The 26,063-nt window shown below is 43.2% G+C and overlaps 1 protein-coding gene across 1 annotated transcript in view; it reads right to left on the bottom strand.

Moving 5' to 3' along the window:
- Positions 1-26,063, bottom strand: part of LOC122561499 (protein monoglycylase TTLL8-like) — an 87,555-nt gene that overhangs the window by 17,918 nt on the left and 43,574 nt on the right. Inside the window, exons 9-10 of the mRNA XM_087999297.1 lie at positions 8,635-8,749; positions 2,804-2,990 (exon numbers count right to left, since the gene is read on the bottom strand). Coding sequence (XP_087855423.1) covers positions 2,804-2,990; positions 8,635-8,749 — 302 coding nt within the window. The remainder of the gene's footprint in view (positions 1-2,803; positions 2,991-8,634; positions 8,750-26,063) is intronic.

The following is a 26,063-nucleotide window of genomic DNA, read 5'->3' as shown; positions in this document are numbered from 1 at the left end:
GTCAGCAGAGCCCAAATGACTGCGTGGGCCCCCTGTTCTTCTTTAGGCAGGCAGATGTTACGCGGTGGTCTTTCCCCACCGTGCCTTGGCAGCAGCTGCCCCAAGCTTCAGCGCGTCCCTCAACACATAGTCCTGGACCTTGGAATGTGCCAGTCTGCAACACTCAGTCGGGGTCAACTCCTTCAGCTGGAAGATCAACAGGTTTCGGACCGCCCAGAGAGCGTCCTTCACCGAATTGATGATCCTCCAGGCACAGTTGATGTTCGTCTCGGTGTGTGTCCCGGGGAACAGACCGTAGAGCACGGAATCCCGCGTCACGGCGCTGCTCGGGACGAACCTCGACAAACACCACTGCATTCCTCTCCAGACTTCTTCTGCGTAGGCACATTCCAGAAGGAGGTGTGTGACAGTCTCGTCCCCCCCGGCAGCCGCTTCGAGGGCAGCATGCGGTGCAGCTGAGAGTCCATGCATAAAGGATCTCACAGGCAGAGCCCTTCTCACCACCAGCCAAGCCATGTCTTGGTGCTTGTTGGAAAGTTCTGGCGATGAGGCATTCTGCCAAATGGCTTTGACAGTCTGCTCAGGGGACCGCTCGATAGGATTCACCCTCTCCTTTTCCCGAAGAGTCTCTAGGACACTACGTGCTGACCACTTCCTGATGGACTTGTGGTCAAAGGTGTTTTTCTTCATAAACTTCTCCACGAAGGACAGGTGATACGGAACGGTCCAACTACTCGGAGCATACCGTGGCAGCGAGGCCAGGCCCATCCTTCGCAACACCGGGGACAGATCGAACCTCAGTACGTAGTGACACATGGTGTTTGCATACCGGGGATCCACGCACAGCTTGATGCAGCCACACGCAAAGGTGGCCATCAGGGTGAGGCTGGCATTGGGTGTATTTTTTCCCCGTTGCCCAGATCTTTGGACCCGGTCCATCTTTGACCTCCATATAAACTGGAAGATGGCCCGGGTGACTGCAGCGGCACAGGTTCTGGGAATGATTACCTGGGGGTGGAATCAAACCCGGGTCCCTGGTGCTGTGAAGCAATAGTGCTGACCACTGAGCTGCAGTGCTGCCCTTGTACAGTATAATGTGTTCAAATATGCACAACTAACAGTTGAAACCCTTCAGTGACAGTGTTAAAGATCAACATGTGCCTATTAATGTACTAGTAATCTAGTACTCTAGGAATCAAAATGCAGCCAGGAAACCTTGTGAATGCAAAACACACTTAGGACCTGTACAGCTTCTCCTGCTGAATACCGGTCCAGCCTGTGTTATCACAACAGAATAAGAAATTAAACGAACAAAAGGTTTAATGGTAGAAATACGAACAACAACACTGACAAAACAAACTCTAATCACACTCACACTAGATGCTTTGGATGTGCTAAGTTTATGCAAAGCTGACTTATTTAAGTTATGATTTGGAGATGCCGATGTTGTACAAAGTTAAAATCACACAACACCAGGTTATAGTCCAACAGGTTTAATTGGAAGGACACTAGCTTTCAGAGCGTCGCTCCTTCATCAGGTGATAGTGGAGGGCTCAATCCTAACACACAGAGTTTACAGCAAAAGTTTACAGTGTGAATTTACAGTGTAACTGAAATTATACATTGAAAAATTGATTGTTTCATGAATACCATGATAGTTTCACTTCTTTCATGTGTAAATCACAAAACCTTTTTTTAAAGTTGCATTCTCAGGTTAGCTGTTAACAATGGTGATAGCTAGACAATATGTTGAAGGTGTTGGCCCCCTGTGTTCTCTGTCTATGCCATGATATTTAGATTGATTCTAATCTAAAAAGTGAGATAATGGAGTTTTATATGAATTCATGCAATTTTTGAGCTCAGAGTTTTACATGTATGCATGCAGTTTTTTGAGCTCAAAATAGCTACCACCCATTGTTAACAGCTAACCTGAGAATGCAACTTATAAAAAAAGGTTTTGTGATTTACACATGAAAGCAGTGAAACTATCACTGTATTCTAACAGATGAAAGGCTTAACAGACAACAATTTTTCATTGTATAATTTCAGTTACATCACACTGTAAATTTTTGCTATAAATTCTGTGTGTTAAGATTGAGCCCTCCACTATCACCTGATGAAGGAGCAACGCTCCGAAAGCTAGTATGCTTCCAATTAAACCTGTTGGACTATAACCTGGTGTTGTGTGATTTTTAACTTATTTAAGTTAATGTCTAACACATGCTTAGAATTAGCACAAAGAAGAGAACAAGCAAGTTAAATAATTGTACATGAAATGTACCAACCAAAATTGCTGTAATTTAATATTCAATGTTTAATGATGTGGGCAAATAAATGACACAGACATATTTTCTGCTGATTTGCGGCTTTTAAATCTTTTTCCATTTCTGTTACTCTTCAGCAAGGTTACAGCAAGAGGTCAGGGTGAATCCAAAATGGAAATTCACGGCCAAAGTTGACACAGAAAGATGGAAAACATACAATGTAAAAACAGACCATGCTAGTATTACAAATGCTGAAGTAAGTGAATGTTGATAGGTGCATGTTACTGGTGGGATTAGGAGTATAAATTAAGAACCAGTTTCCCACAGGAAAGGGACTAGTCTATAAAGAGTATAATGACCTCTATTTATACTGGACTAGGAAATATGTATAAAGCTTTGTGGAAAGGTGACCAGTTCTTGTTCCCTTCTTTACCAGGTAAATAATTACCGTATTAACAGACCATTCATCCATCACACCAGTGCAAGCTGAGAAAATGTCTATACAATTCAAATAATTATTACAGCTTGTGCTTACTTACCGAATGAGGGAGTAATGTTGTTCAATTAGATTTGCCCAATCCTTTTGGCTAAGTATTGGTGAGATGTTCACTTCAAAATATTTTCCAGCACGCATCAGAGTTTGCAAAAACTCTTCACACACTTTGATAGCAGTTTCGATGAGTGCGGTGGATAACTGACATGTTGTTTTGTTGGGCTTTCTAGAATCTGAGAAAGGGCAAATAAATATTCCATAAAGTAGAATGTACTGTGGCTGATTATTTTGGAATTAACAATAGGGTTGGGTATTGCAATCATGAAATCTTGTATACAATTTGAAACGAAAGATTCTAAAGGTTGTGTATAAAGAGCTTTAAACTCAAACCAGTGGAATACGCAGACAAGAGGAGACAGCTTGGTCAAGAGAATGATCATGCATTGGGTTCATAGAATCTTAGAATCCCTACACTGTGGAAGCAGCACATTTGGCCCATCAAGTCCATACCTATCATCTGAAAAGCATCCCATCCAAATTCACCCCACTACCCTATCCCTAAAGCCCTGCATTCCCGTGTCTAATCTACCTAACTAGTCTCTCCCTGGACATCCAGAGGAACCCCACACATACATGAGGAGAATGTGCAAATTCCACCCAGCCAGTTGACCAAGGCTGGATTTGCTGGCACTGTGAGGCAGCAGTGCTAAACCACTGAACTACCGTGCCAACCAATTGAGCCAACATGCCATTTGGGTATTTAGAGAGGGGGACAGAGAGGGATTCAGGGAGGATAAAAACAGTAATATTGTCATAGTGAGATGCACACAGCAGGTCTGAGTTCTGTAACAAAGGAACAAGGATTGGCAATTGTGCCCTCGAGTCTGTTCTCTAAACACCTTCCTTGCCTGGGGTCTAACCTAGCCCCTCATGTGTGGCACATAAGAGGCCTGACCCTGAGGCCCTTGTGTTCCCTGATAAAAGTTTGCTTTCAATCTGTGATTTTGGATGAATTTCAATATAACTTAATATAAACCATTTTCTTATAGAAGCAAAATACAGTAGATACTTGAAATCGAAAGTGCTGGTGAAACTCAGCAGGTCTGGCAAGATCTGTGGAGAGAGAAACAGAATTCATGTTTCCAATCTGATATGATTCTTCTCCAGAACTTGTAAGGAGAGTACAAAGAATCTGCCAAGGGATATAAATATAGAAGGTTGTGAGTGGGCAAAGAAAATGGGTAGTACGCAGGAAGATTTGAGGTTGTCCACTTTGACAAGAATAACAGAAAAACAGAATTTATTTAAAAGAGAGAGAATGCTGAATGCTGAAGCATCCGGTGTCTACATACAAAATGTTAGCATGCAGGTGTAATGAGTAATTAGGAAGGTAAATAGTCCTGATTTCCTTTGGACTGCCATGTCTGGGTGAATGTCTTTTTCAATGCAAGGCATTTCGGGACTGCCAACCCTTGATCTGGTGCACAGTGTCCTTTTAATTATCACATTGGCAGTGATCCTAAGGTATTCTGGCAGTAGTCAATACTTCCATTTACAGCAAGTGGGATAATCAAGCTAGCATTGGACAAGAGGGGCACTGCAGAGGCTTGATGTGTCGTTAATGAGCCAGGTTTCGGATGAGGGCATGAAAAAATCCACTAGGTCTCAGGGAGACAAACCCTCCATGAAAGATTTCTTGCAATTTTTAGCACTTGGTGTTTATTGTAAGGGGGACTAGGTAAAAAAAAGTAGAAAAGTCTTGCTGCTGCTATTGAATTGCTGAAACAACACATGAAGTACTATGAAGAGTTGTGGTCTCCTTACTTAAGGAGGTGTGCACTTTTATTAGACACAGTTCAAAGAAAGTTCACTAGCCTGATTCCCGTGGAAGAAAGAATTGTATTATGAAGAATGGTTGAGTAGGTTTGTCTGCACTCATTGGGCTGAGAAGAATGAGAAATGATCTTATTGAACTTTAAGATTTTGTGGAGATGTATGGTACATGCTTGGAGAATATTTCCTCTTAAGGTTGTATCTAGAACTAGGGGGCAGAACTTTACAATAGTTAAAATGGAGAGGAGGAAAGATTTCCTAATTGTTAGTCTTTACAATTTCCTTCCACAAAGAGCCAAAAAGAGACTAGGACATTGAATGTAATCATGGGTATGTGAAACTGATTATTGATTGACAAGGTTATGTAGGATATCAAAAAATGAACTCTTTACTGAATCTGAACAGATAAAGAAACAGTGCATTTTACCTGTTACCAAGGTTGCTTTAGGTCCTTCAGTATCATTTGTATTCATCTGACCTTGTTCAGTGCTTGAACTTTGCGGAGCATTTGCAGAATTGTAAATTACCCATTTCAATATGCTGATTGCACCAGTAAGCCTGAAGTCATCTGAAAGCAACATTATCTGTTTTTAGACTGGAATTATTTGTAAACACAGTAAAACAAATGTGTATTCTCTACTTCTCATTAACTGTTTCAGTAAATTTATAGAGTTATATCACAGAAATGTCGAGCATAGAAATAGACCCTTCGGTCCAGTCCAAATCATCCATACCAACCAGATATCACAACCTATCTGCCAGCACTTGGCCCATATTCCTCTAAACCCTTCCTATTCATATATTCATCCAGATGCCTTTTAAATGTTGTAATTGCACCAGCCTCCACCACTTCCTCTGGCAGTTCATTCCATACGTGCAGCACCCTCTGAGTGAAAAATATGACCTTTAGATCCCTTTCAAATTTTTTGTCTCTCATCCTAAACCCTCTAGTTCTATATTCCCCCCACCCCAGGGAAAAGACCTTAACTATCTATCCTATCCATGCCCTGCATGATTTTATAAACATCTATAAGGTCACGCCTCAGCCTCCAACACTCCAGGGAAAACAGCCCCAGCTTATTCAGCCTCTCCCTGTAGCTCAAACCCTCCAACCCTGGCAACATCCTTGTCAATCTTTTCAATTTTCAATACCTCCTTCCAATAGGAGAGGGGGGGGGGGGGGGAGTGGGGGGGAGACCAGAATTGCACACAATTTTCCAAAAGTTGCCTAACCAATGTCATGTACAGCCGCAACATGACCTCCCAACTCCTATACTTAGTGCTCTGACCAATAAAGGAAAGCATACTAAATGCCTTCTTCACTATCCTATCTACCTGCAACTCCACTTTCAAGGAGTTATGAACCTGCACCCCAAGGTCTCTTTGTTCACCAACACTCCCCAAGACCTTACCATTAAATGTATAAGTCCTGCTCCAATTTGCCTTTCCAAAACGCAGCATCTCACATTATCTGAATTAAACTCCACCTGCCACTCCTCAGCCTATTGACCCTATGCTGGAAGTTTTTGAAGAAAGCAGTGATGGGTTTGTTAAATCATTTTTATTTCTTTGTCACATTGTGTGACAGTACTTAGTTTATTGATAGTTGATAAATTTGGATTGCTATCCATAAACAAAAGTGACCTCCAATTCCTACTAAGTCATAAAGACTCAGTGATCAACTTTGTGGCTGATATCAAACAAATTAATCTTAGAAATGTTGAAGGCTCTGGAAATTTCCCTCCAATAATACTGTGCATTGAGAGTACACCCCTGTGACTATAATTTGGGCTGCTCTATATAGTGATGGGCAATAAATGGCAGCAATGCCAAAATCCCAGAAGTGAATTAAGAAAACCATTGATTGTGTTTCTCCGATAGATTTACGCCTGCATGTCTTTCCTTTCACTGATTCAATCCAGCCCGGGTTGACTTGAGCATTGGGCGTCTGTATTGTACTTTTTGAAGGTAGGCTGCTAGTATTCGAAGGTCTTTGCATCTCTAGTTTAACCTAAACACCATAAGACAGGAGGGCAGAAGTAGGCAACTCAGCCCATTAAGTCTGAACTGGCATTCAGTGAGGTCATGCTAAGCTTATAAACCTCAAATCTACTTAACCCACAACCCTTGATTCCCTTATTGATCAAAACATGTCTATCTGAGCCTTGGATACACTTAATGATCCACCCTTTAAGAAATGCCACAGATTCACTACAAGCTGAGAGAAGGAATTTCTCCTCATTTGTGTCATAACTGGATGACCCCTCACTCGGAGATTATGCCCTTTGGTTCTCGACTCTCCCTCAAGAACAGAAAAAATCAACAATTTTTGCATCTACCCTGTCAAATCCCTGAAAAATCTTTAATGTTTCAGTAAGGCTGTCTCATTTTTCTCTAAACTTCAACAAGTTCAAGCCTAAACTACGCAGCCTTTCTCTATAAGAAAATCTCTGCAGGCCTGGAATCAACCTTGTGAACCTTCTGTGAGCTGCCTCCTTTGTTAAGGGAATCAAAACTGTTCACAGTATTCCTGGAGTGGTCTAACTTGTGGCTCTTACAGTTTTAGCAAGACTTCCCTAATTTTATAACATAGAGTTATTCTCCCTCGCTCTCACTCCTGTAAAATTCTTTATTTTCATTAAGATGTACATTATACTGAAAACAGCCGTCCAGTACAGTTTCTCCCTTCTGCTCTGCTTTGAACCTTAGTCACATGTCTCTCTCTTCATATCAAAAAAAGCATCATCATTTACAACATCATGAGCACACTCATTTACCATTATACTGCAGTTTGTCTTAAGAGGTAGGAAGATTTTGCTAATTGTATAATTCAGACAAAAGAACAGGAAGGTGCTTCACATTTAGGTGTTTTCCTGTGAATGTGTTAAACTTTAACCAAAGATCAACAATTTTTTCATTATGCCTCAGGTTCTTACCAAACTTTATCATGATAAAAAGTTAGGAACAAATGCAGAACAAAAGCATTCACAAAATTCATGAATAGGAAGGGTTTAGATGGACATGGGCCAAATGCTGGCAAATGGGACTAGATTAATTTAGGATATCTGGTCGGTATGGATGAGTTGGACCAAAGGGTCTGTTTCCATGCTGTATATCTCCATGACTCTATGACTCTAAGGGGAAAGGAAGGTCATAGTCATATTCAAAAGCAATCCAGATGGAGGGATGTGGTTGTGATGGGTTGGGGAGTACAGTTGAAGTAAAGGTTATAATAATGTGCAAAGATTTACCATAGTATGTCACAAGTGGATATAGAATCAAAAGGAATATTAATTTTGAACAAATCTCCAAATAAAACCTTTTTATAATAGTCTGTCATTGGGCAAATGCAAGTCTATTGTGTGTTCATGCTTGGACTGTAGACTGAACAAAAACCACCATACTGAAGATTTGAAAGAAATTTTGTCGAGATTTTTGGCCTCCTTATAAAGTCATATTTTTTATTTCTCATATAGATAACACCAGCTGCCACAGTGTGCCTCTCTCTCTAACAAGTGTTCATAAAGTTCCAACAGTGGAGTGAATACATAATAGCCAAGCAAAATTCTGCACTGACTCTGACCATGCATTACTTTGGTGGAGTCAGTTTGGAGGGATGTTTCAGCATTTACTTTCGAATGATTTTCAAGTTTGCCAAACTGAATTTGCTCAGTTCTTTAGATGCCCATTAACAGAGTCTCTGAGAGGGAAATGAAACAGCAGGAACTGTGGTAAAAATTCACTGAATTGTTGACCAATTGGATAACACACTGAGAGCAATTAGAAAACTCAAAGGCCTAAATCTATGAACATTTCCTTCAATGAAGTGCATTTGCAGTGTTCCTTCAGAGAAGTAAGAGGAAAAATTCTGTGATGAAATTTAGCACACCAGATTTCATTAGGCGTGAGGGAAGCAAGATGAAAGCTGACTCCCAGACATGTTGTGATTTTTCTTTCTATCACCTCTACATGCAATCATTTCTAATTCAGCCGATGATAGTTTTTTCTTATATTGTTCTAAATGGATGGGAATCTCATACTCACTGCAGAGAGTACGTTCATCTTCCATTTCAGAAAATAGATAGCACCGCGGAAAGAAAGTGTCTGCGCTCTCATCCAAATGGGAAGGCAACTTTCTCAGATTCATGCAAAGTCTGGCCTTCAGTGAAATAACATACAAATAAAATCTTTGATCACATAAACATCTGTTTAGCTGATGATATTTAGATTAAACATTCATAATCAACAGAGTGATTCCAAATGGATATAACATTCTTTAAATTGCATGTTTATAAGTTTTAATCAATGTATTCATTATTGTCATTGATGCAAGTGCACTTGTGAATTTGCAGAAAGCAAATGAAGTAAATTACTAGGTAATTTGTTTTGCTGTTGTTGTCTAAGGAATAGATTTTGGCCACTGTTTTATTCATGTCTGGTTTATCATCCCATTACTCGAAGTTTGTGGACTTAAATAGTCCTTTTTGGTAGTGAACTTTTACATCAAAACTACAAAAATCAGAATATATATGATTATTATGATAAATGAATGAAATTATAGTCAGTTCAAGACTCAGTGCTACAATGTCTGAAAATCTTTTGTGTTAATTAAGGAACAACATAAAAGTAACATTTTGTAAATTAATGGTCAATTAAGCAGCTCAAGATTTTTTCATACTTAACTACAAATAATTCCATAATTCAACCTTTATAGACAATCCACGAGAAGGCTGCTGTTTAGTTCAAATCACTGAGGGGAAGAAAAGACCAAAGATGTGAAGCAAAAAGACATGAGGCAGCTGGGCCTTCTGCATTACTAAAAGGTATTTTGTAAGTTGGATGAAATCACTTTCTTCTTCCAGTTACACTGCTTGGTCAGTCCAATATTACTTATTGACAAGAACAAAGGAGGAACATTTGACATGTTTATATGCCACTCCACTCTGTAACCAATTTCCCATTCAACATCAATAAGCTAAAATAACAGATAAAGAATTCAAAGACAAATGATCCCTTACTCCCAAATGTAACTGTTGGACTTCAATGACTCATTTTCTCCAGGAGATACTTTCTCATTGCATTTATATTGCCTCTGATGAAGTAAACGTTTGAAATGGGGCAGGCAAAATATCCAGAACCAATACAAACTTCTCTGGGACCTTGTCATTTTTCAAGAGTGTATAATTGTAAAATAATCGAATGCTAATAGCACCTTTCTTAAGAATACATGAATTGACTATTTTCCTCTATTATTCCATGGAATATGAAGTGTTGATAGCAAGGACAAAATTTGTTGCTCATTCCAGTTTTGCTTTTGAAACTGTGTGGCTTGCTATCCCATTTCAGAAGGCAGTTTATAGTCACTTAATGTGTGGGCCTGAAGCCACATATGGACCAGACCAGGTAAAAGCAGTAGACCGCTTTTTCTTAACAGGACATTTGTGAATCAAATGTGTTTCTACACCAACCAATCATTGATGTCATGTTGACCATGGATGAGATTAATTTTACATTTCAGATTTAATTACCAAATTTAAATTTCAGCAGCCACCTGGGAGGGATTTCAGCATGTGCTTCCAAAACAAAGCTGGGCACCTGAATGACTAGTCCAGTGCTATTAGAACTATGCCACCATCTCCATCTGTTGATTGATTGACTGTGAGAAACCAAAGTCCATCAAGTTGTGCGAGTTCGACATTCAAGGAGTGAAGGACTTTGTGAATCACAAAAACAGCTGTTGTTTCTGAGAAGATCTTAAGGGCCACAGGAGTGTAATTGATAATCTCTTTCACTCAAGGAACCAAGCAGTAGGACTGAACACGGCTGACACTGCTGCCTAGCTGTCTTCCTCAATGGAAACATGGATGATGCACTTACCTCAACAAAATAGGGCATCAGTCACCTCCTTTATGTGCCAATGTGTGATAGCCTGTAAGAAGTCACCTGCCTACAGCAGAAACCACCACTAGAGGTAGGAATTAAGTTGTGCAGTGATCTTAAGAGACACTGGCATGGGGTTCTCCCAAATCCACGTGGCAGCAGGTCTTGATGGACAATCTGACATTGCTCAGTTAATACTGCCAGAATAGAATCAGTCATCTATGGCATCATCTCTTCGACATCTCTGGAGATAATTTGTTCTTGTCCTCAGGATGTGTTGACAGGATTATGTCCTTCTTAAAAAAAGATCTACACTGGATGACTGCATCCAGCCTCCTGTTCTAGTGATACCTGCGGTTGCCATTGCAATCTCTGCTGTTAATAGGCAAGAGCTCTTCATCATCTCATCCTCTGCTGCTCACAAGGATGCAGGAATATTGAGTAAATGAGACCCATGGCTGCAATGTGTTAAAGAGGGGAGACATAGTATTGAAAGCATGCTTGCCCGGGGTTCTCATCCATAGAAATAATGATCAGAGAGTCAGTTTGGTGGGTTTTTTCACACCCAGAACAACACATCAAATGTCCTTCTCTCATTTCAGTTGAGGTTCCGGTTGGAGACGTGACATTTTTGTATGTCACTCTAACATTTCCTGCTGCTGCAGCTTATGCCCTCTCTTCATCCTCATTCCTGCACCCATTATCATAGACCCACATCATATAGCCTTTTGCCTTTCCTCAGTGACACTTGAACCTCTTTCCACTCACTACGTTTGACTTGCCACAAGTTCCATTGACATTCCATCTATCTCCCCTGTGTCTACAGCCACATCTATTCAAATGTCTACTCTAACAATGACAATTATCATCCTCAGTTGTATCAGACGCCCTTGCAGCCCATGTTATGCGAAGTATGAATACCCAAAGCTGGATCTCCTCACTGGTGAATCTAACTCCCACCCACCCCCACCCCCACCCCCAATGGCTATTCCATCTACCACACAGTGCCCTCAATGTGAACCAAACAGCCCTTACATTGACAGCACCAGACTCACTGATTAGGTCCCTCATTCATCTTACCATCCCTGCCTGGAAGTAATCACCCCACACACAACCACCACACCTGGGACGTCCCTCCTCCTGCCAGCACCTGAACACACTCCTCTGTCCTCTGTCCCTTCTCTCATTTGCCTACTCTGAACTAAAAGCAAAACTTGCCACACATTCTGCCCCCAACCCCGCCTCTTGTGCCACAGAGTTCAAGACAGACAAGTGCTCACCTTAGAAAATACTGCACAAATTTGAGTGGTGAACTGGGTTGCATGAGATTCTGATGTGTCATTGCTATTAACGGAGGTAGAACCTAATTAAATAAAAGATTTTCCACTAATGAAAATTCATGGTTGCAAATGTATTAGAAGATTTCATCTATCACAGAATGGTGTGAGGCTAAACTGGCAACAACACTCTGTTGACATAATTCCTGCCTTTGGGAAATTAATCCAGCAATTCCTGATAATCAACACTTAGCTTGTATATTCTGACACTACATCTCACCTTCACATATGAATTAAATAGGCCAACCTCATAACCCACCTGCCATAGCTCTGCATGCTTCCATGCCATTCAACTATAGCAGGTCAATTATCAAAATACTCCATCACTGCTTGCAGAAGGCCACTCACACCAGGTAGTGAGGCAGTTGGTAAAGTCACCATAGCTATCTCATTAGAGAGAGAGAGAAAGACAATGGTGGATTTAACCTGAGAGTCACCACGTGAGGGCAGAGGTTGAGAAGAAGTGTCCTTCATAGTAAGCTCTATCGATGCAGGAATTGAACTCATGCTGTTGATATCATGCTGCATTGTAAGCCTGCCATCCAGCCAACTGAGTAACTGACCCCCAGTACTTGAGTAAGATGACACACTGAGGAACCACAATCCATATCCTGCGTGTTCCCCAGATCATGGGTACCAATGCAATAGATCGAGTGGAGGAAAAGCAATTTTAACCATATGTTGTACAGAAGCAAATACCCCATAAACTCTATGCCTTCTGTGTCTCACCCATAACAGGCATTTTTGAAACTTCAGAAGTTTGCATCAATGAATAGTCCTTAATACAAAGAGGAGCAACTTTGGTTTCTCATTTGCAAATAAAAAATCTTGTTTGGATACTGTACAGGTCTTACTCCTCAAAATTTTTGTTTTAAAACATCAACATTGCCTTGACTGCAAACAACTTACTCCCATCAGGATTAATATTACTTGTCATGACTCTGATGTATAATGATGCATAATTAAGAACAAGGAACATGTGATGATGAGCATCTCGGTGGCTCAGTGGTTAGCACTGCTGCCTTACAGTGCCAGGGACAGAGTTTGATTCCATCCTCAGGTGACTGTCTGTGTGGAGTTTGCATGTTCTCTCCCATGTCTGCGTGGATTTCGTCTGGGTTCTCTGATTTCCTCCCACAGTCCAAACATGTGCAGGTTAAGCAGATTGGCCATGCTAAATTGTCCAATGCGTCTAGGGATATGTAAGCTAGGTAGATGAGCCATGGGAAATGTGGGGTTCCATGGATAAGGTAGGGAGCTGGCCGCACTAGGGACATGACATGCAATGATGTGTGTACGACATTCATACTGAGGATTATGATAAAGTGAATATGGACAATAACTGAAATGATGCTAAAACAAAAGTGGACATCTTATTTGTAGAAATAGGTCCTGAAAATAAAATATGTTAAGACAAAACATCAGCACAGCAACGTAAAGTGGGGACCTCATGCAGTGTGTTTAATGTCTGCTAGAAACCAAAGTGAAAGCAGGTTACAGCAGAGATCAAGGCCACATGTCCACTGCAATCCAATAGTATACCTGTGTAAATGTAACACTCCAAACAGAAAGAATGTACCAAAGAATACTGAACATGAAATGTGAATATGCGGTGTAAATATAATCTGTCATAGCAAGTGAGGTGCTCTTGCACTGCATTGAAGGAAAATAATCTGCATTGCACTTTATAGAATGTTAAGTTTGAAAAATTATGTAATGTATCTTTACAAATGTTATGAACAAAGGACATTTTTCAAAAAACATGAATGGCTTTGATTCGCTTTCCCTTGAAAAAAGGCTGAGGGGCAGCCTATTAGATGTCAACAAAATTATGAAATTTGATTGTGTAGATAAAAAGTGGGTATTTCCACTTTTGAAGAAGCTCAAGGCATCAATGTAAGATATTTGCTGATTAAACTAATAGGAATTTCTGAAAAAATGTCTTTACCCAAAATGTGCTGAGAACGTGGAACACAATTACCACAGGGAGTAGGAGATGTGAATGGTATAGGCATATTTATGGAGAAGCTAGATAATCATTTGAGGGAGAAAGAAATAAAGTGTTAAGCTAATATAGCTAGTTGAGGAAAGCTTGAATAAACAATAAAGGCTGATATGGACTGCAGAGCCAATTCACCTGTTTCTGGGACTTTTACATCAGACCTTCCCATAGATTTGAGAGTTTTGTACTGCAGCGCCCTCTACAGAGGAGCAGGGAACTGTGTAATCAAGATAAAGAGACAGCTTGAGACCAAATGTGTATTTGCTCACTCAAGCCCTGTCAATAACCAGGCAACACCTTCTGGGCTACTCTTGTTGTTTGGGTTCTGGGTGTAGTGAGATTTACATTCAAGTGAATGAAAAGAAACAGATTTTTGTGCATGTAACTATATCAGAGGATGATAAAAATAGGACATCTTATCTAGGTGCTGCAGACCAAGGCTCCAATTCGATGTGATCTGACAACACGATGACATGACTCCTTTGATACATTTTCACTACAGTCAGAGTAAAGGTATAATTCCCCATACTCTGCACTGAAGACAAGTGAGACCAAGAAGGGAGAGTCTTTCTGCTGCTGTTTGTTCCCTCAATATGCCCTGTTTATAACCACCCTGAGTTCTGCGCAGGTGAGCCTGAGAGTGAGGGTGGTTGATTTCCTGCTCACTGTCCACTACACCTGGGATCCCTATGGTCAGGATCTGAGCTGCTTCTCAATTTATCTGCATTGAGGTTCCAAACATTACTTAAAGGCTATAGTTCAATATTAAGCATAATAAATGCAATGGAGTTAGAAAAAGCCTATTATTTGAAATGAGACATAGTATATCAAACATAGTATATCATAGTATGTGTGTTATATCATTAACACAAGCACTGCAACTCTAACATGTGGGAAATATGCCCTCTGCAGTGTGTGACAGGTCAAATACAGCCATCTCCTTAACAGATGGGCAAATGGGCTGAGGAGTGGCAGATGGAGTTTAATTTAGATAAATGTGAGGTGCTGCATTTTGGGAAAGCAAATCTTAGCAGGATTATATACTTAATGGTAAGGTCCTAGGGAGGGTTGCTGAACAAAGAGACCTTGGAGTGCAGGTTCATAGCTCCTTGAAAGTAGAGCCCGCAGGTAGATAGGATAGTGAAGAAGGTGTTTGGTATGCTTTCCTTTATTGGTCAGAGTACTGAGTATTGACATTAGGAAGTCATGTTGTGGTTAGACAGGACATTGGCTAGGCCACTTTTGGAAAGATGTTGGGAAACTTGAAAGGGTTCAGAAAAAATTTACAAGGATGTTGCCAGGGTCGGAGGATCTGAGTTGTAGGGAGAGGCTAAATAGGCTGGGGGTGTTTTCCCTGGAGCGTCGAATGCTGAGGGGTGACCTCATAGAGGTTTATAAATCATGAGGGGCATGGATAGGATAAATAAACAAAGTCTTTTCCCTGTGGTGGGGGTGTCCAGAACTAGAGGGCATAGGTTTAGGATGAGAGGGGAAAGACATAAAAGAGACCTAAAGGGCAACTTTTTCACACAGAGGGTGGTGCGTGTATGGAATGAGCTGCCAGAGGAAGTGGTGGAGGCTGGTACAATTGCAACATTTAAAAGGTATCTGATTGGGTATATGAATAGGAAGGGTGTGGAGGGATATGGACCAAGGCGGCAAATGGGACTAGATTAGTTTGGGATAATTGGTCAGCATGGGTGAGTTGGACCGAAGGGTCTGTTTCCGGGCTGTACATCTCTATGACTCTAAATTCACCTCGAAACATCCTTTAATAACATATTACAAAGATAATGGTGTTTCTTACTAATCAGAACAATCAATTCCATAAATTAATCCAATAGACCCAGATACAAGGTGAGAAATATTGCAGCAGTGAAGAACATTGAAAACCATCAGTCCAAAGTCACCCACTCGTGCTAAGCAACTGCACTTACCACATGTCATGCATTACTGTTTCTGATTAACTGGAAATCAAGTTCCGTATCAATTAGTGATAGCTGCAGCAAGAAAAGGTGACCCATCTATTGTGTTAAGTAATACAGTAGAGAGTAAGCAGCAATATTCTCCGAATTTCCTAGATTTGATTCTCATCTGCTTAGACTGCTCTAAATGAGTATCTTTAACCCTCCTCCAACTCTGGGTAAACATTGCTGCCCAGTGAATGTTTCATATTGAATAGTGATTTCTGCAAAGCAGATTTTCAGAAAGACCAGAAATATCAAAACCTGCCCACTTCTGCATGCGACTGAGCAAGCAATGAGAACCGCCTTGGGATATGTAGGAGAATAGCTCCAGTTGCATTTTAAATATCGGACATAGTCGAAAGGCCTCTCACCCCATTCACCTACTCCATTGCACTAAAATTGGATGGCAGCCAAGAAAACAATAATAGGTGTGGTGTTATTACTATGGAAGTATTACAAAGTTCTGTTCCTGGTGCATAATTCTTTTTTGCTATTTCATAATTGATCCACCTTTCTTTGTACAGGAGATGAGTTGGCAGAACAGCATCCTTAACCCAGTGCCTCTGCTCAGATTCTTCACTTACATTAGGCTACATCTTACTGCAACAGTGCACTATGCCAAAGGGATACCTAAAAAGAGACAGTGCAAGATAGCAGACGATGACATATCCCTCCCAGATCATCTCAACATCTTCTATGCTCGCTTTGAGCAGAATTTCGGTGGAGAGATAACACCTATTCCGATAAGTCCTGATGAACCTATCCCAACAGTCACTGTATCAGAGGTCAGATCAGTTTTCCTTCGTGTGAATCCAAGGAAAGCGATGGGAACAGATGGAGTACCAGGTCATACACTCAGAACATGCGCAGATCAACTAGCAGAAATCATCACAAACATCTTCAACCTCTTCCTGCAGCAGGCCACTGTCCATGCCTGTTTCAAGAGGGCCAACATCATCCCTGTGCCTAAGAAGGCTCATGCAGCATGTCTCAATGACTACCGCCCAGTGACCCTAACTTCGGTGGTCATGAAGTGTTTTGAAAGGCTGGTCATGGCATTATTCAACTCCAGCCTCCCCACTACTCTTCACCCTCTCCATTTTGCCTATCAGACCAACAGATTTACATCAGATACCATATCACTTGCCCTTCACTCCTCCTTAGAACATCCTGACACCAAGAACAGCTACGTAAGAATCCTACTCATTGACTACAGTTCAACCTTCAATACTATTATCCCTCGAGACTGATTACTAAACTTAGTGATCTCGGACTATGCCTGACTCTCTGCAACTGGATCCTCAGTTTTCTGGCCCACAGGCCACAATCAGTGAAGATTGGGGTCAATATTTCATCCTCACCAACACTCAACACTGGAGCCCCTCAGAGGTGCGTACTCAGCCTCTGAATGTACTCATTGTATGCCCATAACTGCGTTGCCAAATACCAGACTAATGCCATTTACAAATTCGCTGATGACACCACCATAGTTGGTCGAATCTCAGATGGCAACGAAGCAGACTACAGACAGGAGGTGGAAAAACTAGAAAAATGGCACTCTGAGAACAAGCTAGCTCTCAATGCCAGCAAAACCAAGGAACTCATAATTGACTTTCGGCGGGATGTTACTCATGCCCCCCCTACACATTAACAGCACAGAGGTGGAATGGGTGGAGAGTGTCAAGCTCCTGGGAGAGGTCATCCACAAGAAGCTTTCTTGGACTCTTCATGTGGACGCAATGGTTACAAAGGCACAACAACGTATCTTCTTCCTCAGTTAGCTGAAGAAATTTGGCATGACAGCGAGTACCCTTGCCAACTTTTATAGGTGTGCCATCGAGAGGATTCTGTCTGGATATAGCACTACCTGGTATGGAAACTGTACCATTCAAAATCAGAGACGTTACAGAGAGTAGTGGACTCGGCCCAGACAATCACAAAGGTCAACCTCCCATCTATAGAATCCATCTACTATGCCCGCTGTCAAGGAAAGGCCGCCAACATTCTCAAAGATCCATCCCACCCTGTTTTTTCTACAACCTCTATCATTGGGGAAAAGGTACAGAAGCGCACACACACCAGCCAGCTTTGGAATAATTTCTTCCCTACTGTTAGTAGAACACTGAATGGACTCACAAACTGTTAACATTTGCCTGTATCTGTGTTTTTGTTTTTGCCGTTGTTTACCTATGATTTACTTATCTATCTACTTAACTCTGTGATCTGCCCGTACTGCTCGCAAGACAAAGCTTTTCACTGTGCCTCCTTACACATGACAATAATTTCAATTCAGTTCAATTAAGTCCAATCACACTTCTGGGTGGTTTCATCATCAGTACCAAGAAATGCTCAGGACTACCACATCCTGTTTTCTGTACTGCTGAATCCTAACTTTGAAAAGAATGAAGAGTAAACATCTGCATAATCTTTCTCTGTAGAAGCCATCCAAATTCTGTGGTTTTGTCTCATGTCCTAGTTATCTACTTCCTAAACTAGCGGAATAAACTGCTCTTGAAGAAACTAATCGAAATGCAGTAGCAACATTCATATCGAAATAGTCAGAACACTGGGAAACTAAAGTATGCGGGCTCCCCAATTTACAAATCAGAATTTACCATGTTAAAACTGATCCAGCAGTATAAAATGGAAATAGTAGTGCAACCTATCAAGTTGGTAGTTAGATTAGCAATTCTTTTCGTAATCCTAAAAATTACATGAAGAAAGTAATGCCAATCCAGCCTTTACCACCAACAGAGCAGCATTTTGACAACTCCGTCTTTATGAATAGCTCTCCCACTAAATATGGTTGCATATGCACCTTGCTTTTAAAGGGTTTATCATGCGCTATGCTTCTACAATGGCACAACTCTGTCTGGTAGTCTGTTGTGTATGTACACATACACACACACACCTTCTCTCAATGACACACACACACAAACACTCTCTCTCTCTCTCTCTCTCACACACACAAACACACACACATCTAAATCTATGAGGTGAATAATTTCATCCAAAATGTGGATTTATTTGCAAATACATAATTTGTAGTCACAGTCAGTGAGTGTGGCATTTTACAAATGCCTGCTTTCAGAACAAGATCAGCCTGATTTAAAATTCAGAAGACTCTGAAGGCCTCACACCTACAATACAGTGCCTGACATTGTGTATCTCTGCCTGATTGAAGGTGGGAAATTAGGCAGACACTGATTAAACCTTTAATGATTTTGGGACAGTGACTTGCAACAGATTCTGGATTTGCATCTTAATCAATTGGAACTTACATTTCCTTTCTAACAGAGTTCTCCATCAGCCATTTTAGGTTTGCTCACTATACTTAAACCAATTGTATGATCCCTTGATATCTCTGCTTATGAACTCTGTGTCGGTGTACCCTCTCTCACTTCACCTGATGAAGGAGCATTGCTCCGAAAGCTTGTGATTTCAAATAAACCTGTTGGACTATAACCTACCATCGTGTGACTCCTGACCTTGTCAGAAAGCAACGAGTATATTATGTGCCACACAAATGATAAAAGGATGTCCAACCATTGCCACTTGGTACTTAATGTAATTATTGTCCCTGAATCACCTTCCATCAACATCCTGGGGGTTATCACTGATCAGAAATTGAATTGAATCAGTCATAAAAAATATCATGACCACAAGAACAGATCAGAGGCTGTGAATTCTGCAGTGAGTGACTTGACTTCTGATTTCATATAGGCTCTCCACCATTCACAAGACATAAGTCAAGAGTGAGATGGAATAATCTCCATTTGCCTCGATGGATGCTCCTCCAACTACACTCAAGCAGCTTGACACCATCCATCATAAAGCAGCCAACTAGACTGACACTCCAGCTTATACCCTCAATATTCATTCTCTCCACCACCATGCACAGTGATAGCGGTGTGCACCATATACGCAGTAACAACTCACCCTGGTTCCTGTGACAGCACCCTCCAAACCCATAAACTCTCCCGGCTGGAAGAGAAAGGACGGCTAAGGCAAGGGAACACCACCCATCCAAATGGCACATCATATTGACATGAAACTAAATCACCATTCCTTCACTGTTACTGGGCCGAGAGTCTGGAACTCCCTATCTAACGGCACAGTGGATGCCCCACAGCCTGAGGACTGCAGTAGCTCAAGAAGGCAGCTCACCACCACCTATTCCTCTCCAGCCCCCTTCTCCAACCATTGCCCTTCACTACGTCTCCTCTCACTTATCATAGGGTCAATGTTCTTTCTCCTGTCTCTATTCCCCTCCACTCAGACTTTTAACCTCTTAACTCCTCCTTCCCTCTTCACTATTCTCCACTCTTATTTGCCTTGCCCTGTAAATACTAGTTAAAGTGTTGAAACACCACATCTCCAAGATTCCTTACAAACATCTTTCAGAGTAACAGAATATTTAGAACAATAGTATCCCATTTATACTTTGTAACAAAACTTACATTTACATAGCACTCCTTACGTGTAGAAAGAAGCCTCACTAAACATAATAAATATGCATTAAGATGCACCCGGTGGTACAGCTTATGTGCATACTGCAGATTTAGGATAGTTTGTTTAGCTTCTAGCATTATTAGATTGTTTTACAGGAAATGATTGATGATCTACAACTAAGAAAGAAAGATAAACTGAAAAAAATGTTTCATTTGACTTTCTTGATGAAGATTTTAGTTGGTATCCAAGTGTGAAAAATATTGTCAGATACAAGCTCCACTCCTCTATTGACAAAAATGGAGACTTGTATCAGAAAAGCAGGTTAATTCCCATAAATGTTACCATGACAAATCTAGGAGCTGATTTTGAATAAAAGGCAATGGGTAAAAGATAAAAGGCATGTGCAAGGTGGGCATGTAGTTATTCCTGCCTTTTTTTAAAAAGTTAAAAGTCACAAAACGCCAGGCTATAGTCCAACAGGTTCATATGGAAGCACTAGCTTTCAGAACACTGCTCCTTCATTAGAATCTTATTTAAAGGAATGGCATATCACAACTTCAGATTTTACCTTTCAAATTACTTCAAGAAAAACAAGGTCAAATGAAAGCTAAAGACTGAAAGTGGTGAGAATGCCAAAACTGTCTCTTGGAAAGAAATGTTACATTACTATAGCTACAGAATGCCTTATTCCAAAGAATTATTTTTTTTTAACTTCTGGTTTCCATGAGAAAGGCTTTACGTACAAAATTTGCTCATATGCAAATAAGATCAAGCAAATGTTGAAACAGCTAAAAGGAGCTTTGTCAGGATAAGTGTAAGCTTTATCCACATCACTTATTTTGAAAGTGCAGTGGGGTGTGAAGACTTTTTTCAAGTGTTCCAGTAGTTCACTTACCCAGTCAAAAGTATAATCACAACAACCAATCTTTATATGAAGTGCATTAGTGCACTTCTGATGTTATTTACATACATCTGAGTGCTGTCAACACTGGTTAAACCTAGGTATGTGATTATCAGACCAACTCAATCGCCCACACAATCAACGAGGTTTTTATTTAGCTGTGGGCATAGGATCAGAGGGGATATGCCTGAGGGGGATTTTGCCCACCTGCTCCCATCTGTGGGCAGTTTTTAAACAGACCAAATCAATGATGATGGCAAGTGTTACCAACTGCAGATGGTGGACAGCCAACCAGACCACCAATATGGCTAATATGGATTACAGTCAAAAGCAGGAAGAGGAAACCTTACAAGGCCCCCAAAGCCACCCAGCAAAGAGGGAAGCGACACCTACACGATGAGGATACAGGCAGCTCTTCCGACGGTGAGGACGGGCGCAAGGAGGGTTGTCACCAGAGGAAGAGACAGAGTGCCACGGGGATAAAGGAGGGCAGCACCACCCAAACAGGGAAAGACGATCCCTCTGAGGGGATGGGTAAAGGCCTCCCCCCACCCGGTGAGAACCAAGAGGTACCCACCGGCCCACAGCTCCAGGTAACTGGGAGCAGCGGTCCTGTGACAGCCCTGCTGTCAGACAGAGAACTGGACCATGCGGACCCTAGGCCCGACCCGAAGACACCAGAGCAGGGAAATGGCTCCAGCGTGGAGCCGGACAGCTACCTCAGCCCTGGGTTTGCCGTCACCATGGGGATGCACACAGCTACCCCAGAGAGGCAAGACCAGCAGCAAATGGACACTTGTAACCTCGTAAACTGTTAAAATGGGGCTAAGAATTGCCAGCATCAATGTACGTAGCATCAAATCGGCTAGGCGATGTGTTTCTACGATGGCCTTCCTAGCCAACGTTAAAGCCGATGTCCTGTTCCTGCAGGAGTGTGGGATACCACACCTCAGCAGCTACAGGAGATGGTCGAGCTTGTGGGCCCATGGGCCGTCAGTTTGGTCGGGGGGCAACGATAGCCGCGCCTCTGGCCTGGGTATCCTGTTGCGAGGAGGCAACTTCACCATCTCCGAGGTTAAGGAGGTGGTGGGCGGGTGCCTCCTCGTCGCTGATGTCATGTATAGAAACGCTCCCCTGAGACTGATTAATGTGTACGCCCCAACGGGTAAGAGTGAACAGTTGGCTGTCCTGCAGCAGATTCCACTGTTGCTGGCTACGTCCAGGCCGGTCATCCTGGCTGGAGACTTCAACTGTATCATTGATGCAGATGGACGATCCGGTGGGGGAGACAGTAAACTGGACGCCACGTCCAGAGCCCTGATGGACACGGTAAAAGATGCCAAGCTGCACGACGTCTTCAGCACCCCTGCAGACGGAGCGCAGTGTAGATACACCTGGTCACGGGCAGACGGGCCTATCCGCTCAAGGATAGATTACCTGTTTGTATCCCGAACGCTCTCGGTCAGATCCACCGACGTCAAGCCGGTGTTCTTCTCTGACCACTGCCTCCTGCTGGCTGACTGTCACCTACAGGACGGGCAGCGGGCTGGTAAGGGAACATGGAAGCTGAACACAAAGCTGTTGACCCCGAAACATTGAGGAGCTCAAGAGGGACTACGCAGGTTGGAGAACCGTGAAGCCCCTCTTTGAATCCCCAGTGGACTGGTGGGAAACAGTAAAAGGGAACATCAAGAGGTTCTTCATCCTCAAAGGTGTTCTGAAGGCGAGAGAGAGGAGGGGAAAACTGTCCCAGCTCCAGTAAAGTATGTAGAACCTGCTCCTGCTGCAGACGATGGGGATCAATGTCACGGAGGGCCTCAAGGAGGTGAAGGGCCAGCAAGCCTCGCTCTTTGCCTCGGAGGCCTCCAAGATAATCTTCCGGTCCAGGGTCCGCTCGTTGGAGCAGGACGAGACGTGCTCATGTTTCTTCTTCCAGAAGGTGCACAAAGAGAGCTCCATGCTCAGCAGCCTGAAGGAAGAAGATGGCTCGATAACGTCATCTCAGGCTGACGTCATGAGGATCAGCAAATCCTTCTATGCCAGTCTGTATGACACGAAGCCGACCGACAGCGCAGCCTCCCAGTCGTTCCTGTCCTCTATCACAGAGGTCTTAGATGACAAAAAACGGGAGAGGCTGGACCAGCCGGTATCTCTGGATGAGCTGACCAAAGCCTTCGAGTCCTTCGAAAAGAATAAAACTCCCAGAAGCAACGGCTTACCAGTCGAGCTCTATTCTGCTCTGTGGGACTTGATTGGCCAGGACCTGCTGGAGGTGTATGTCAGTATGTTTCGGACAGGTACTATGAATGAATCCATGAGGAAAGGCACCATCACCTTCATCTACAAGCGGAAGGGGGAGAGGGAGGAACTCAAAAATTGGAGACCAATCTCACTGTTGAATGCGAATTACAAAATTCTGTCAAAGGTAATCGCCAACCGGGTCAGGTCTGCTCTGGGATTGGTGATTCACCCTGACCAAACCTGTGCTGTGCCGGGCAGGAAGATCGCTGAGATTCTCGCACTCCTCAGGGATACGATTGCCTACGTGCAGGACAGAGGGTTGGACACCTGCCTGATCAGCCTGGACCAGGAGAAAGCCTTTGACAGGATATCACACAGGTATATGAGAGATGTCCTCTCCAAAATGGCCTTTGGGGAGGGAATCTGCAATTGGATCAGACTGCTCTACACCAACATTGTCAGTGCAGTCTCAATCAATGGGTGGGAATCAGATAGCCTCCCAGTCAGATCTGGAGTCAGGCAGGGCTGCCCTCTCTCTCCTGCCTTGTTTGTGTGCTGCATAGAGCCATTTGCTGAGTCCATCAGGAAGGATGCGAGCCTGAGAGGGGTGACTATTCCTGGCAGCGGCGGCCTGCAGGTCAAGGCCTCCCTGTACGTTGATGACATCACCATTTTCTGCTCAGATCCGCTGTCCGTGCGCAGACCGTGTGCATATGTGACCAGTTCGAACGGGCCTCGGGGGCCAAGGTAAACCGAGGCAAGAGCGAGGCCATGCTCTTCTGGAACTGGGCCGACCAAAACTCGATCCCCTTCACCGTCAGGACCGACCACCTGAAGGTGCTGGGTATTTGGTTCGGAGGGGCTGGGGCTTGCGCCAAGTCTTGCGAGGAGCGTATCAGCAAAGTGAGGCAGAAACTGGGCAGATGGAAGCTACGGTCGCTCTCCATCGCGGGAAAAAACCTGGTCATCAGGTGTGAGGCACTGTCATTGCTATTATACGTGGCACAGGTCTGGCCTATTCCCACACCTGTGCCGCTGCAGTCACCCGGGCCATCTTCCAGTTTATATGGAGGTCAAAGATGGACCGGGTCCGAAGGAACTCGCTGTACAAAGATCTGGGCAACGGGGGAAAAAATACACCCAATGCCACCCTCACCCTGATGGCCACCTTTGTGTGTGGCTGCATCAAGCTGTGCGTGGATCCCCGGTACGTACTGAGGTTCTACCTGTCCCCGGTGTTGCAAAGGATGGGCCTGGCCTCGCTGCCGCAGAACGCTCCGAGTAGTTGGACCGTTCCGTATCACCTGTCCTTTGTGGAGAAGTTTATGAAGAAAAACACCTTTGACCACAAGTCCATCAGGAAGTGGTCAGCACGTAGTGTCTTTGAGACCCTTCGGGAAAAGGAGAGGGCGGATCCTATCGAGCGGTTCCCTGAGCAGATTGTCAAAGCCATTTGGCAGAATGCCTCATCGCCAGAACTTTCCAACAAGCACCAAGACATGGCTTGGCTGGTGGTGAGAAGGGCTCTGCCTGTGAGATCCTTCATGCATGCCCGGACTCTCTGCCGTACCGCACGGTGCTCTTGAAGCGGCTGCGGGGGGGACAAGACTGTCACACACCTCCTTCTGGAATGTGCCTATGCAGAAGACGTCTGGAGAAGAATGCAGTGGTGTTTGTCGAGGTTCGTTCCGAGCAGCGCCCTGATGCGGGACTCCGTCCTCTACAGCCTGTTCCCTGGGACGCACACCGAGACGAACATCAACTGTGCCTGGAGGATCATCAATTCGGTGAAGGACGCTCTCTGGGTGGTCCGAAACCTGTTGATCTTCCAGCTGAAGGAGTTGACCCCAACTGAGTGTTGCAGACTGGCACATTCCAAAGTCCAGGACTACGTGTTGTGGGACGCGCTGAAGCTTGGGGCAGCTGCCGCCAAGGCGCGGTGGGGAAAGACCACCGTGTAACGTCTGCCTGCCTAAAGAAGAACAGGGGGCCCACTCAGTCATTTGGGCTCTGCTGACGCCTCAGCTAAAAATGTATTCGTACAGACCTGTAAGTAGAAATGTTTACTCTGTTTCGATATGCAAAGAAATGGAATGTTTACATATGTATGTCATGTCCAACTGTACAGATCATCAAATTATTTTATGAATAAAGTATATTTTTGAAATTAAAAAAATATGGCTAATATGGATGTCCTATAATTGCAATTTGCATTCAGTATGCAGGCCGTCTTATTGAGACACAGAGGTGGCCTCTTGACAGAAGACCATATGGCGCCAGTATTCCATACGGCAAGGAAAATTTCTACCCCCTACGTAGGGCATTACCTTTAGATCAGAGCTACAGAAACTGCCTGGTCAGTGGAAGAGCTGTGCCTCCACTTTATCTCTCCACCCTGGAGGCTCCCTGCCTCCATTCCTGATGAAGGTCTTTTGCCTGAAACATCAATTTTCCTGTTCCCCGGATGCTGCCTGACCTGCTGTACTTTTCCAGCACCACTCTGATCTAAACTCTGGTTGCCAGCATCTGCAGTCCTCACTTTTGTCTCCACGATGAGAGCCTGGCAACTGTGGTCTCTTTAGAATTATGAATCTGCAAATGTTCTTCAGAAGCTGCCTCTATTGTGAGATGCCTTCTCTTGCTCCTACCCCTATCATCAGATCCCACCTTTCAGGGTATAACTGATCATCATT

This window comes from Chiloscyllium plagiosum, unplaced genomic scaffold, assembly GCF_037043375.1.
Source record: "Chiloscyllium plagiosum isolate Xiang-an unplaced genomic scaffold, Cpla_swu_hap1 HiC_scaffold_23, whole genome shotgun sequence".
Classification (NCBI taxonomy): domain Eukaryota; kingdom Metazoa; phylum Chordata; class Chondrichthyes; order Orectolobiformes; family Hemiscylliidae; genus Chiloscyllium; species Chiloscyllium plagiosum.
Note: the sequence above shows the minus strand (reverse complement) of the source record. Positions and strands in the feature narration are given on the sequence as shown.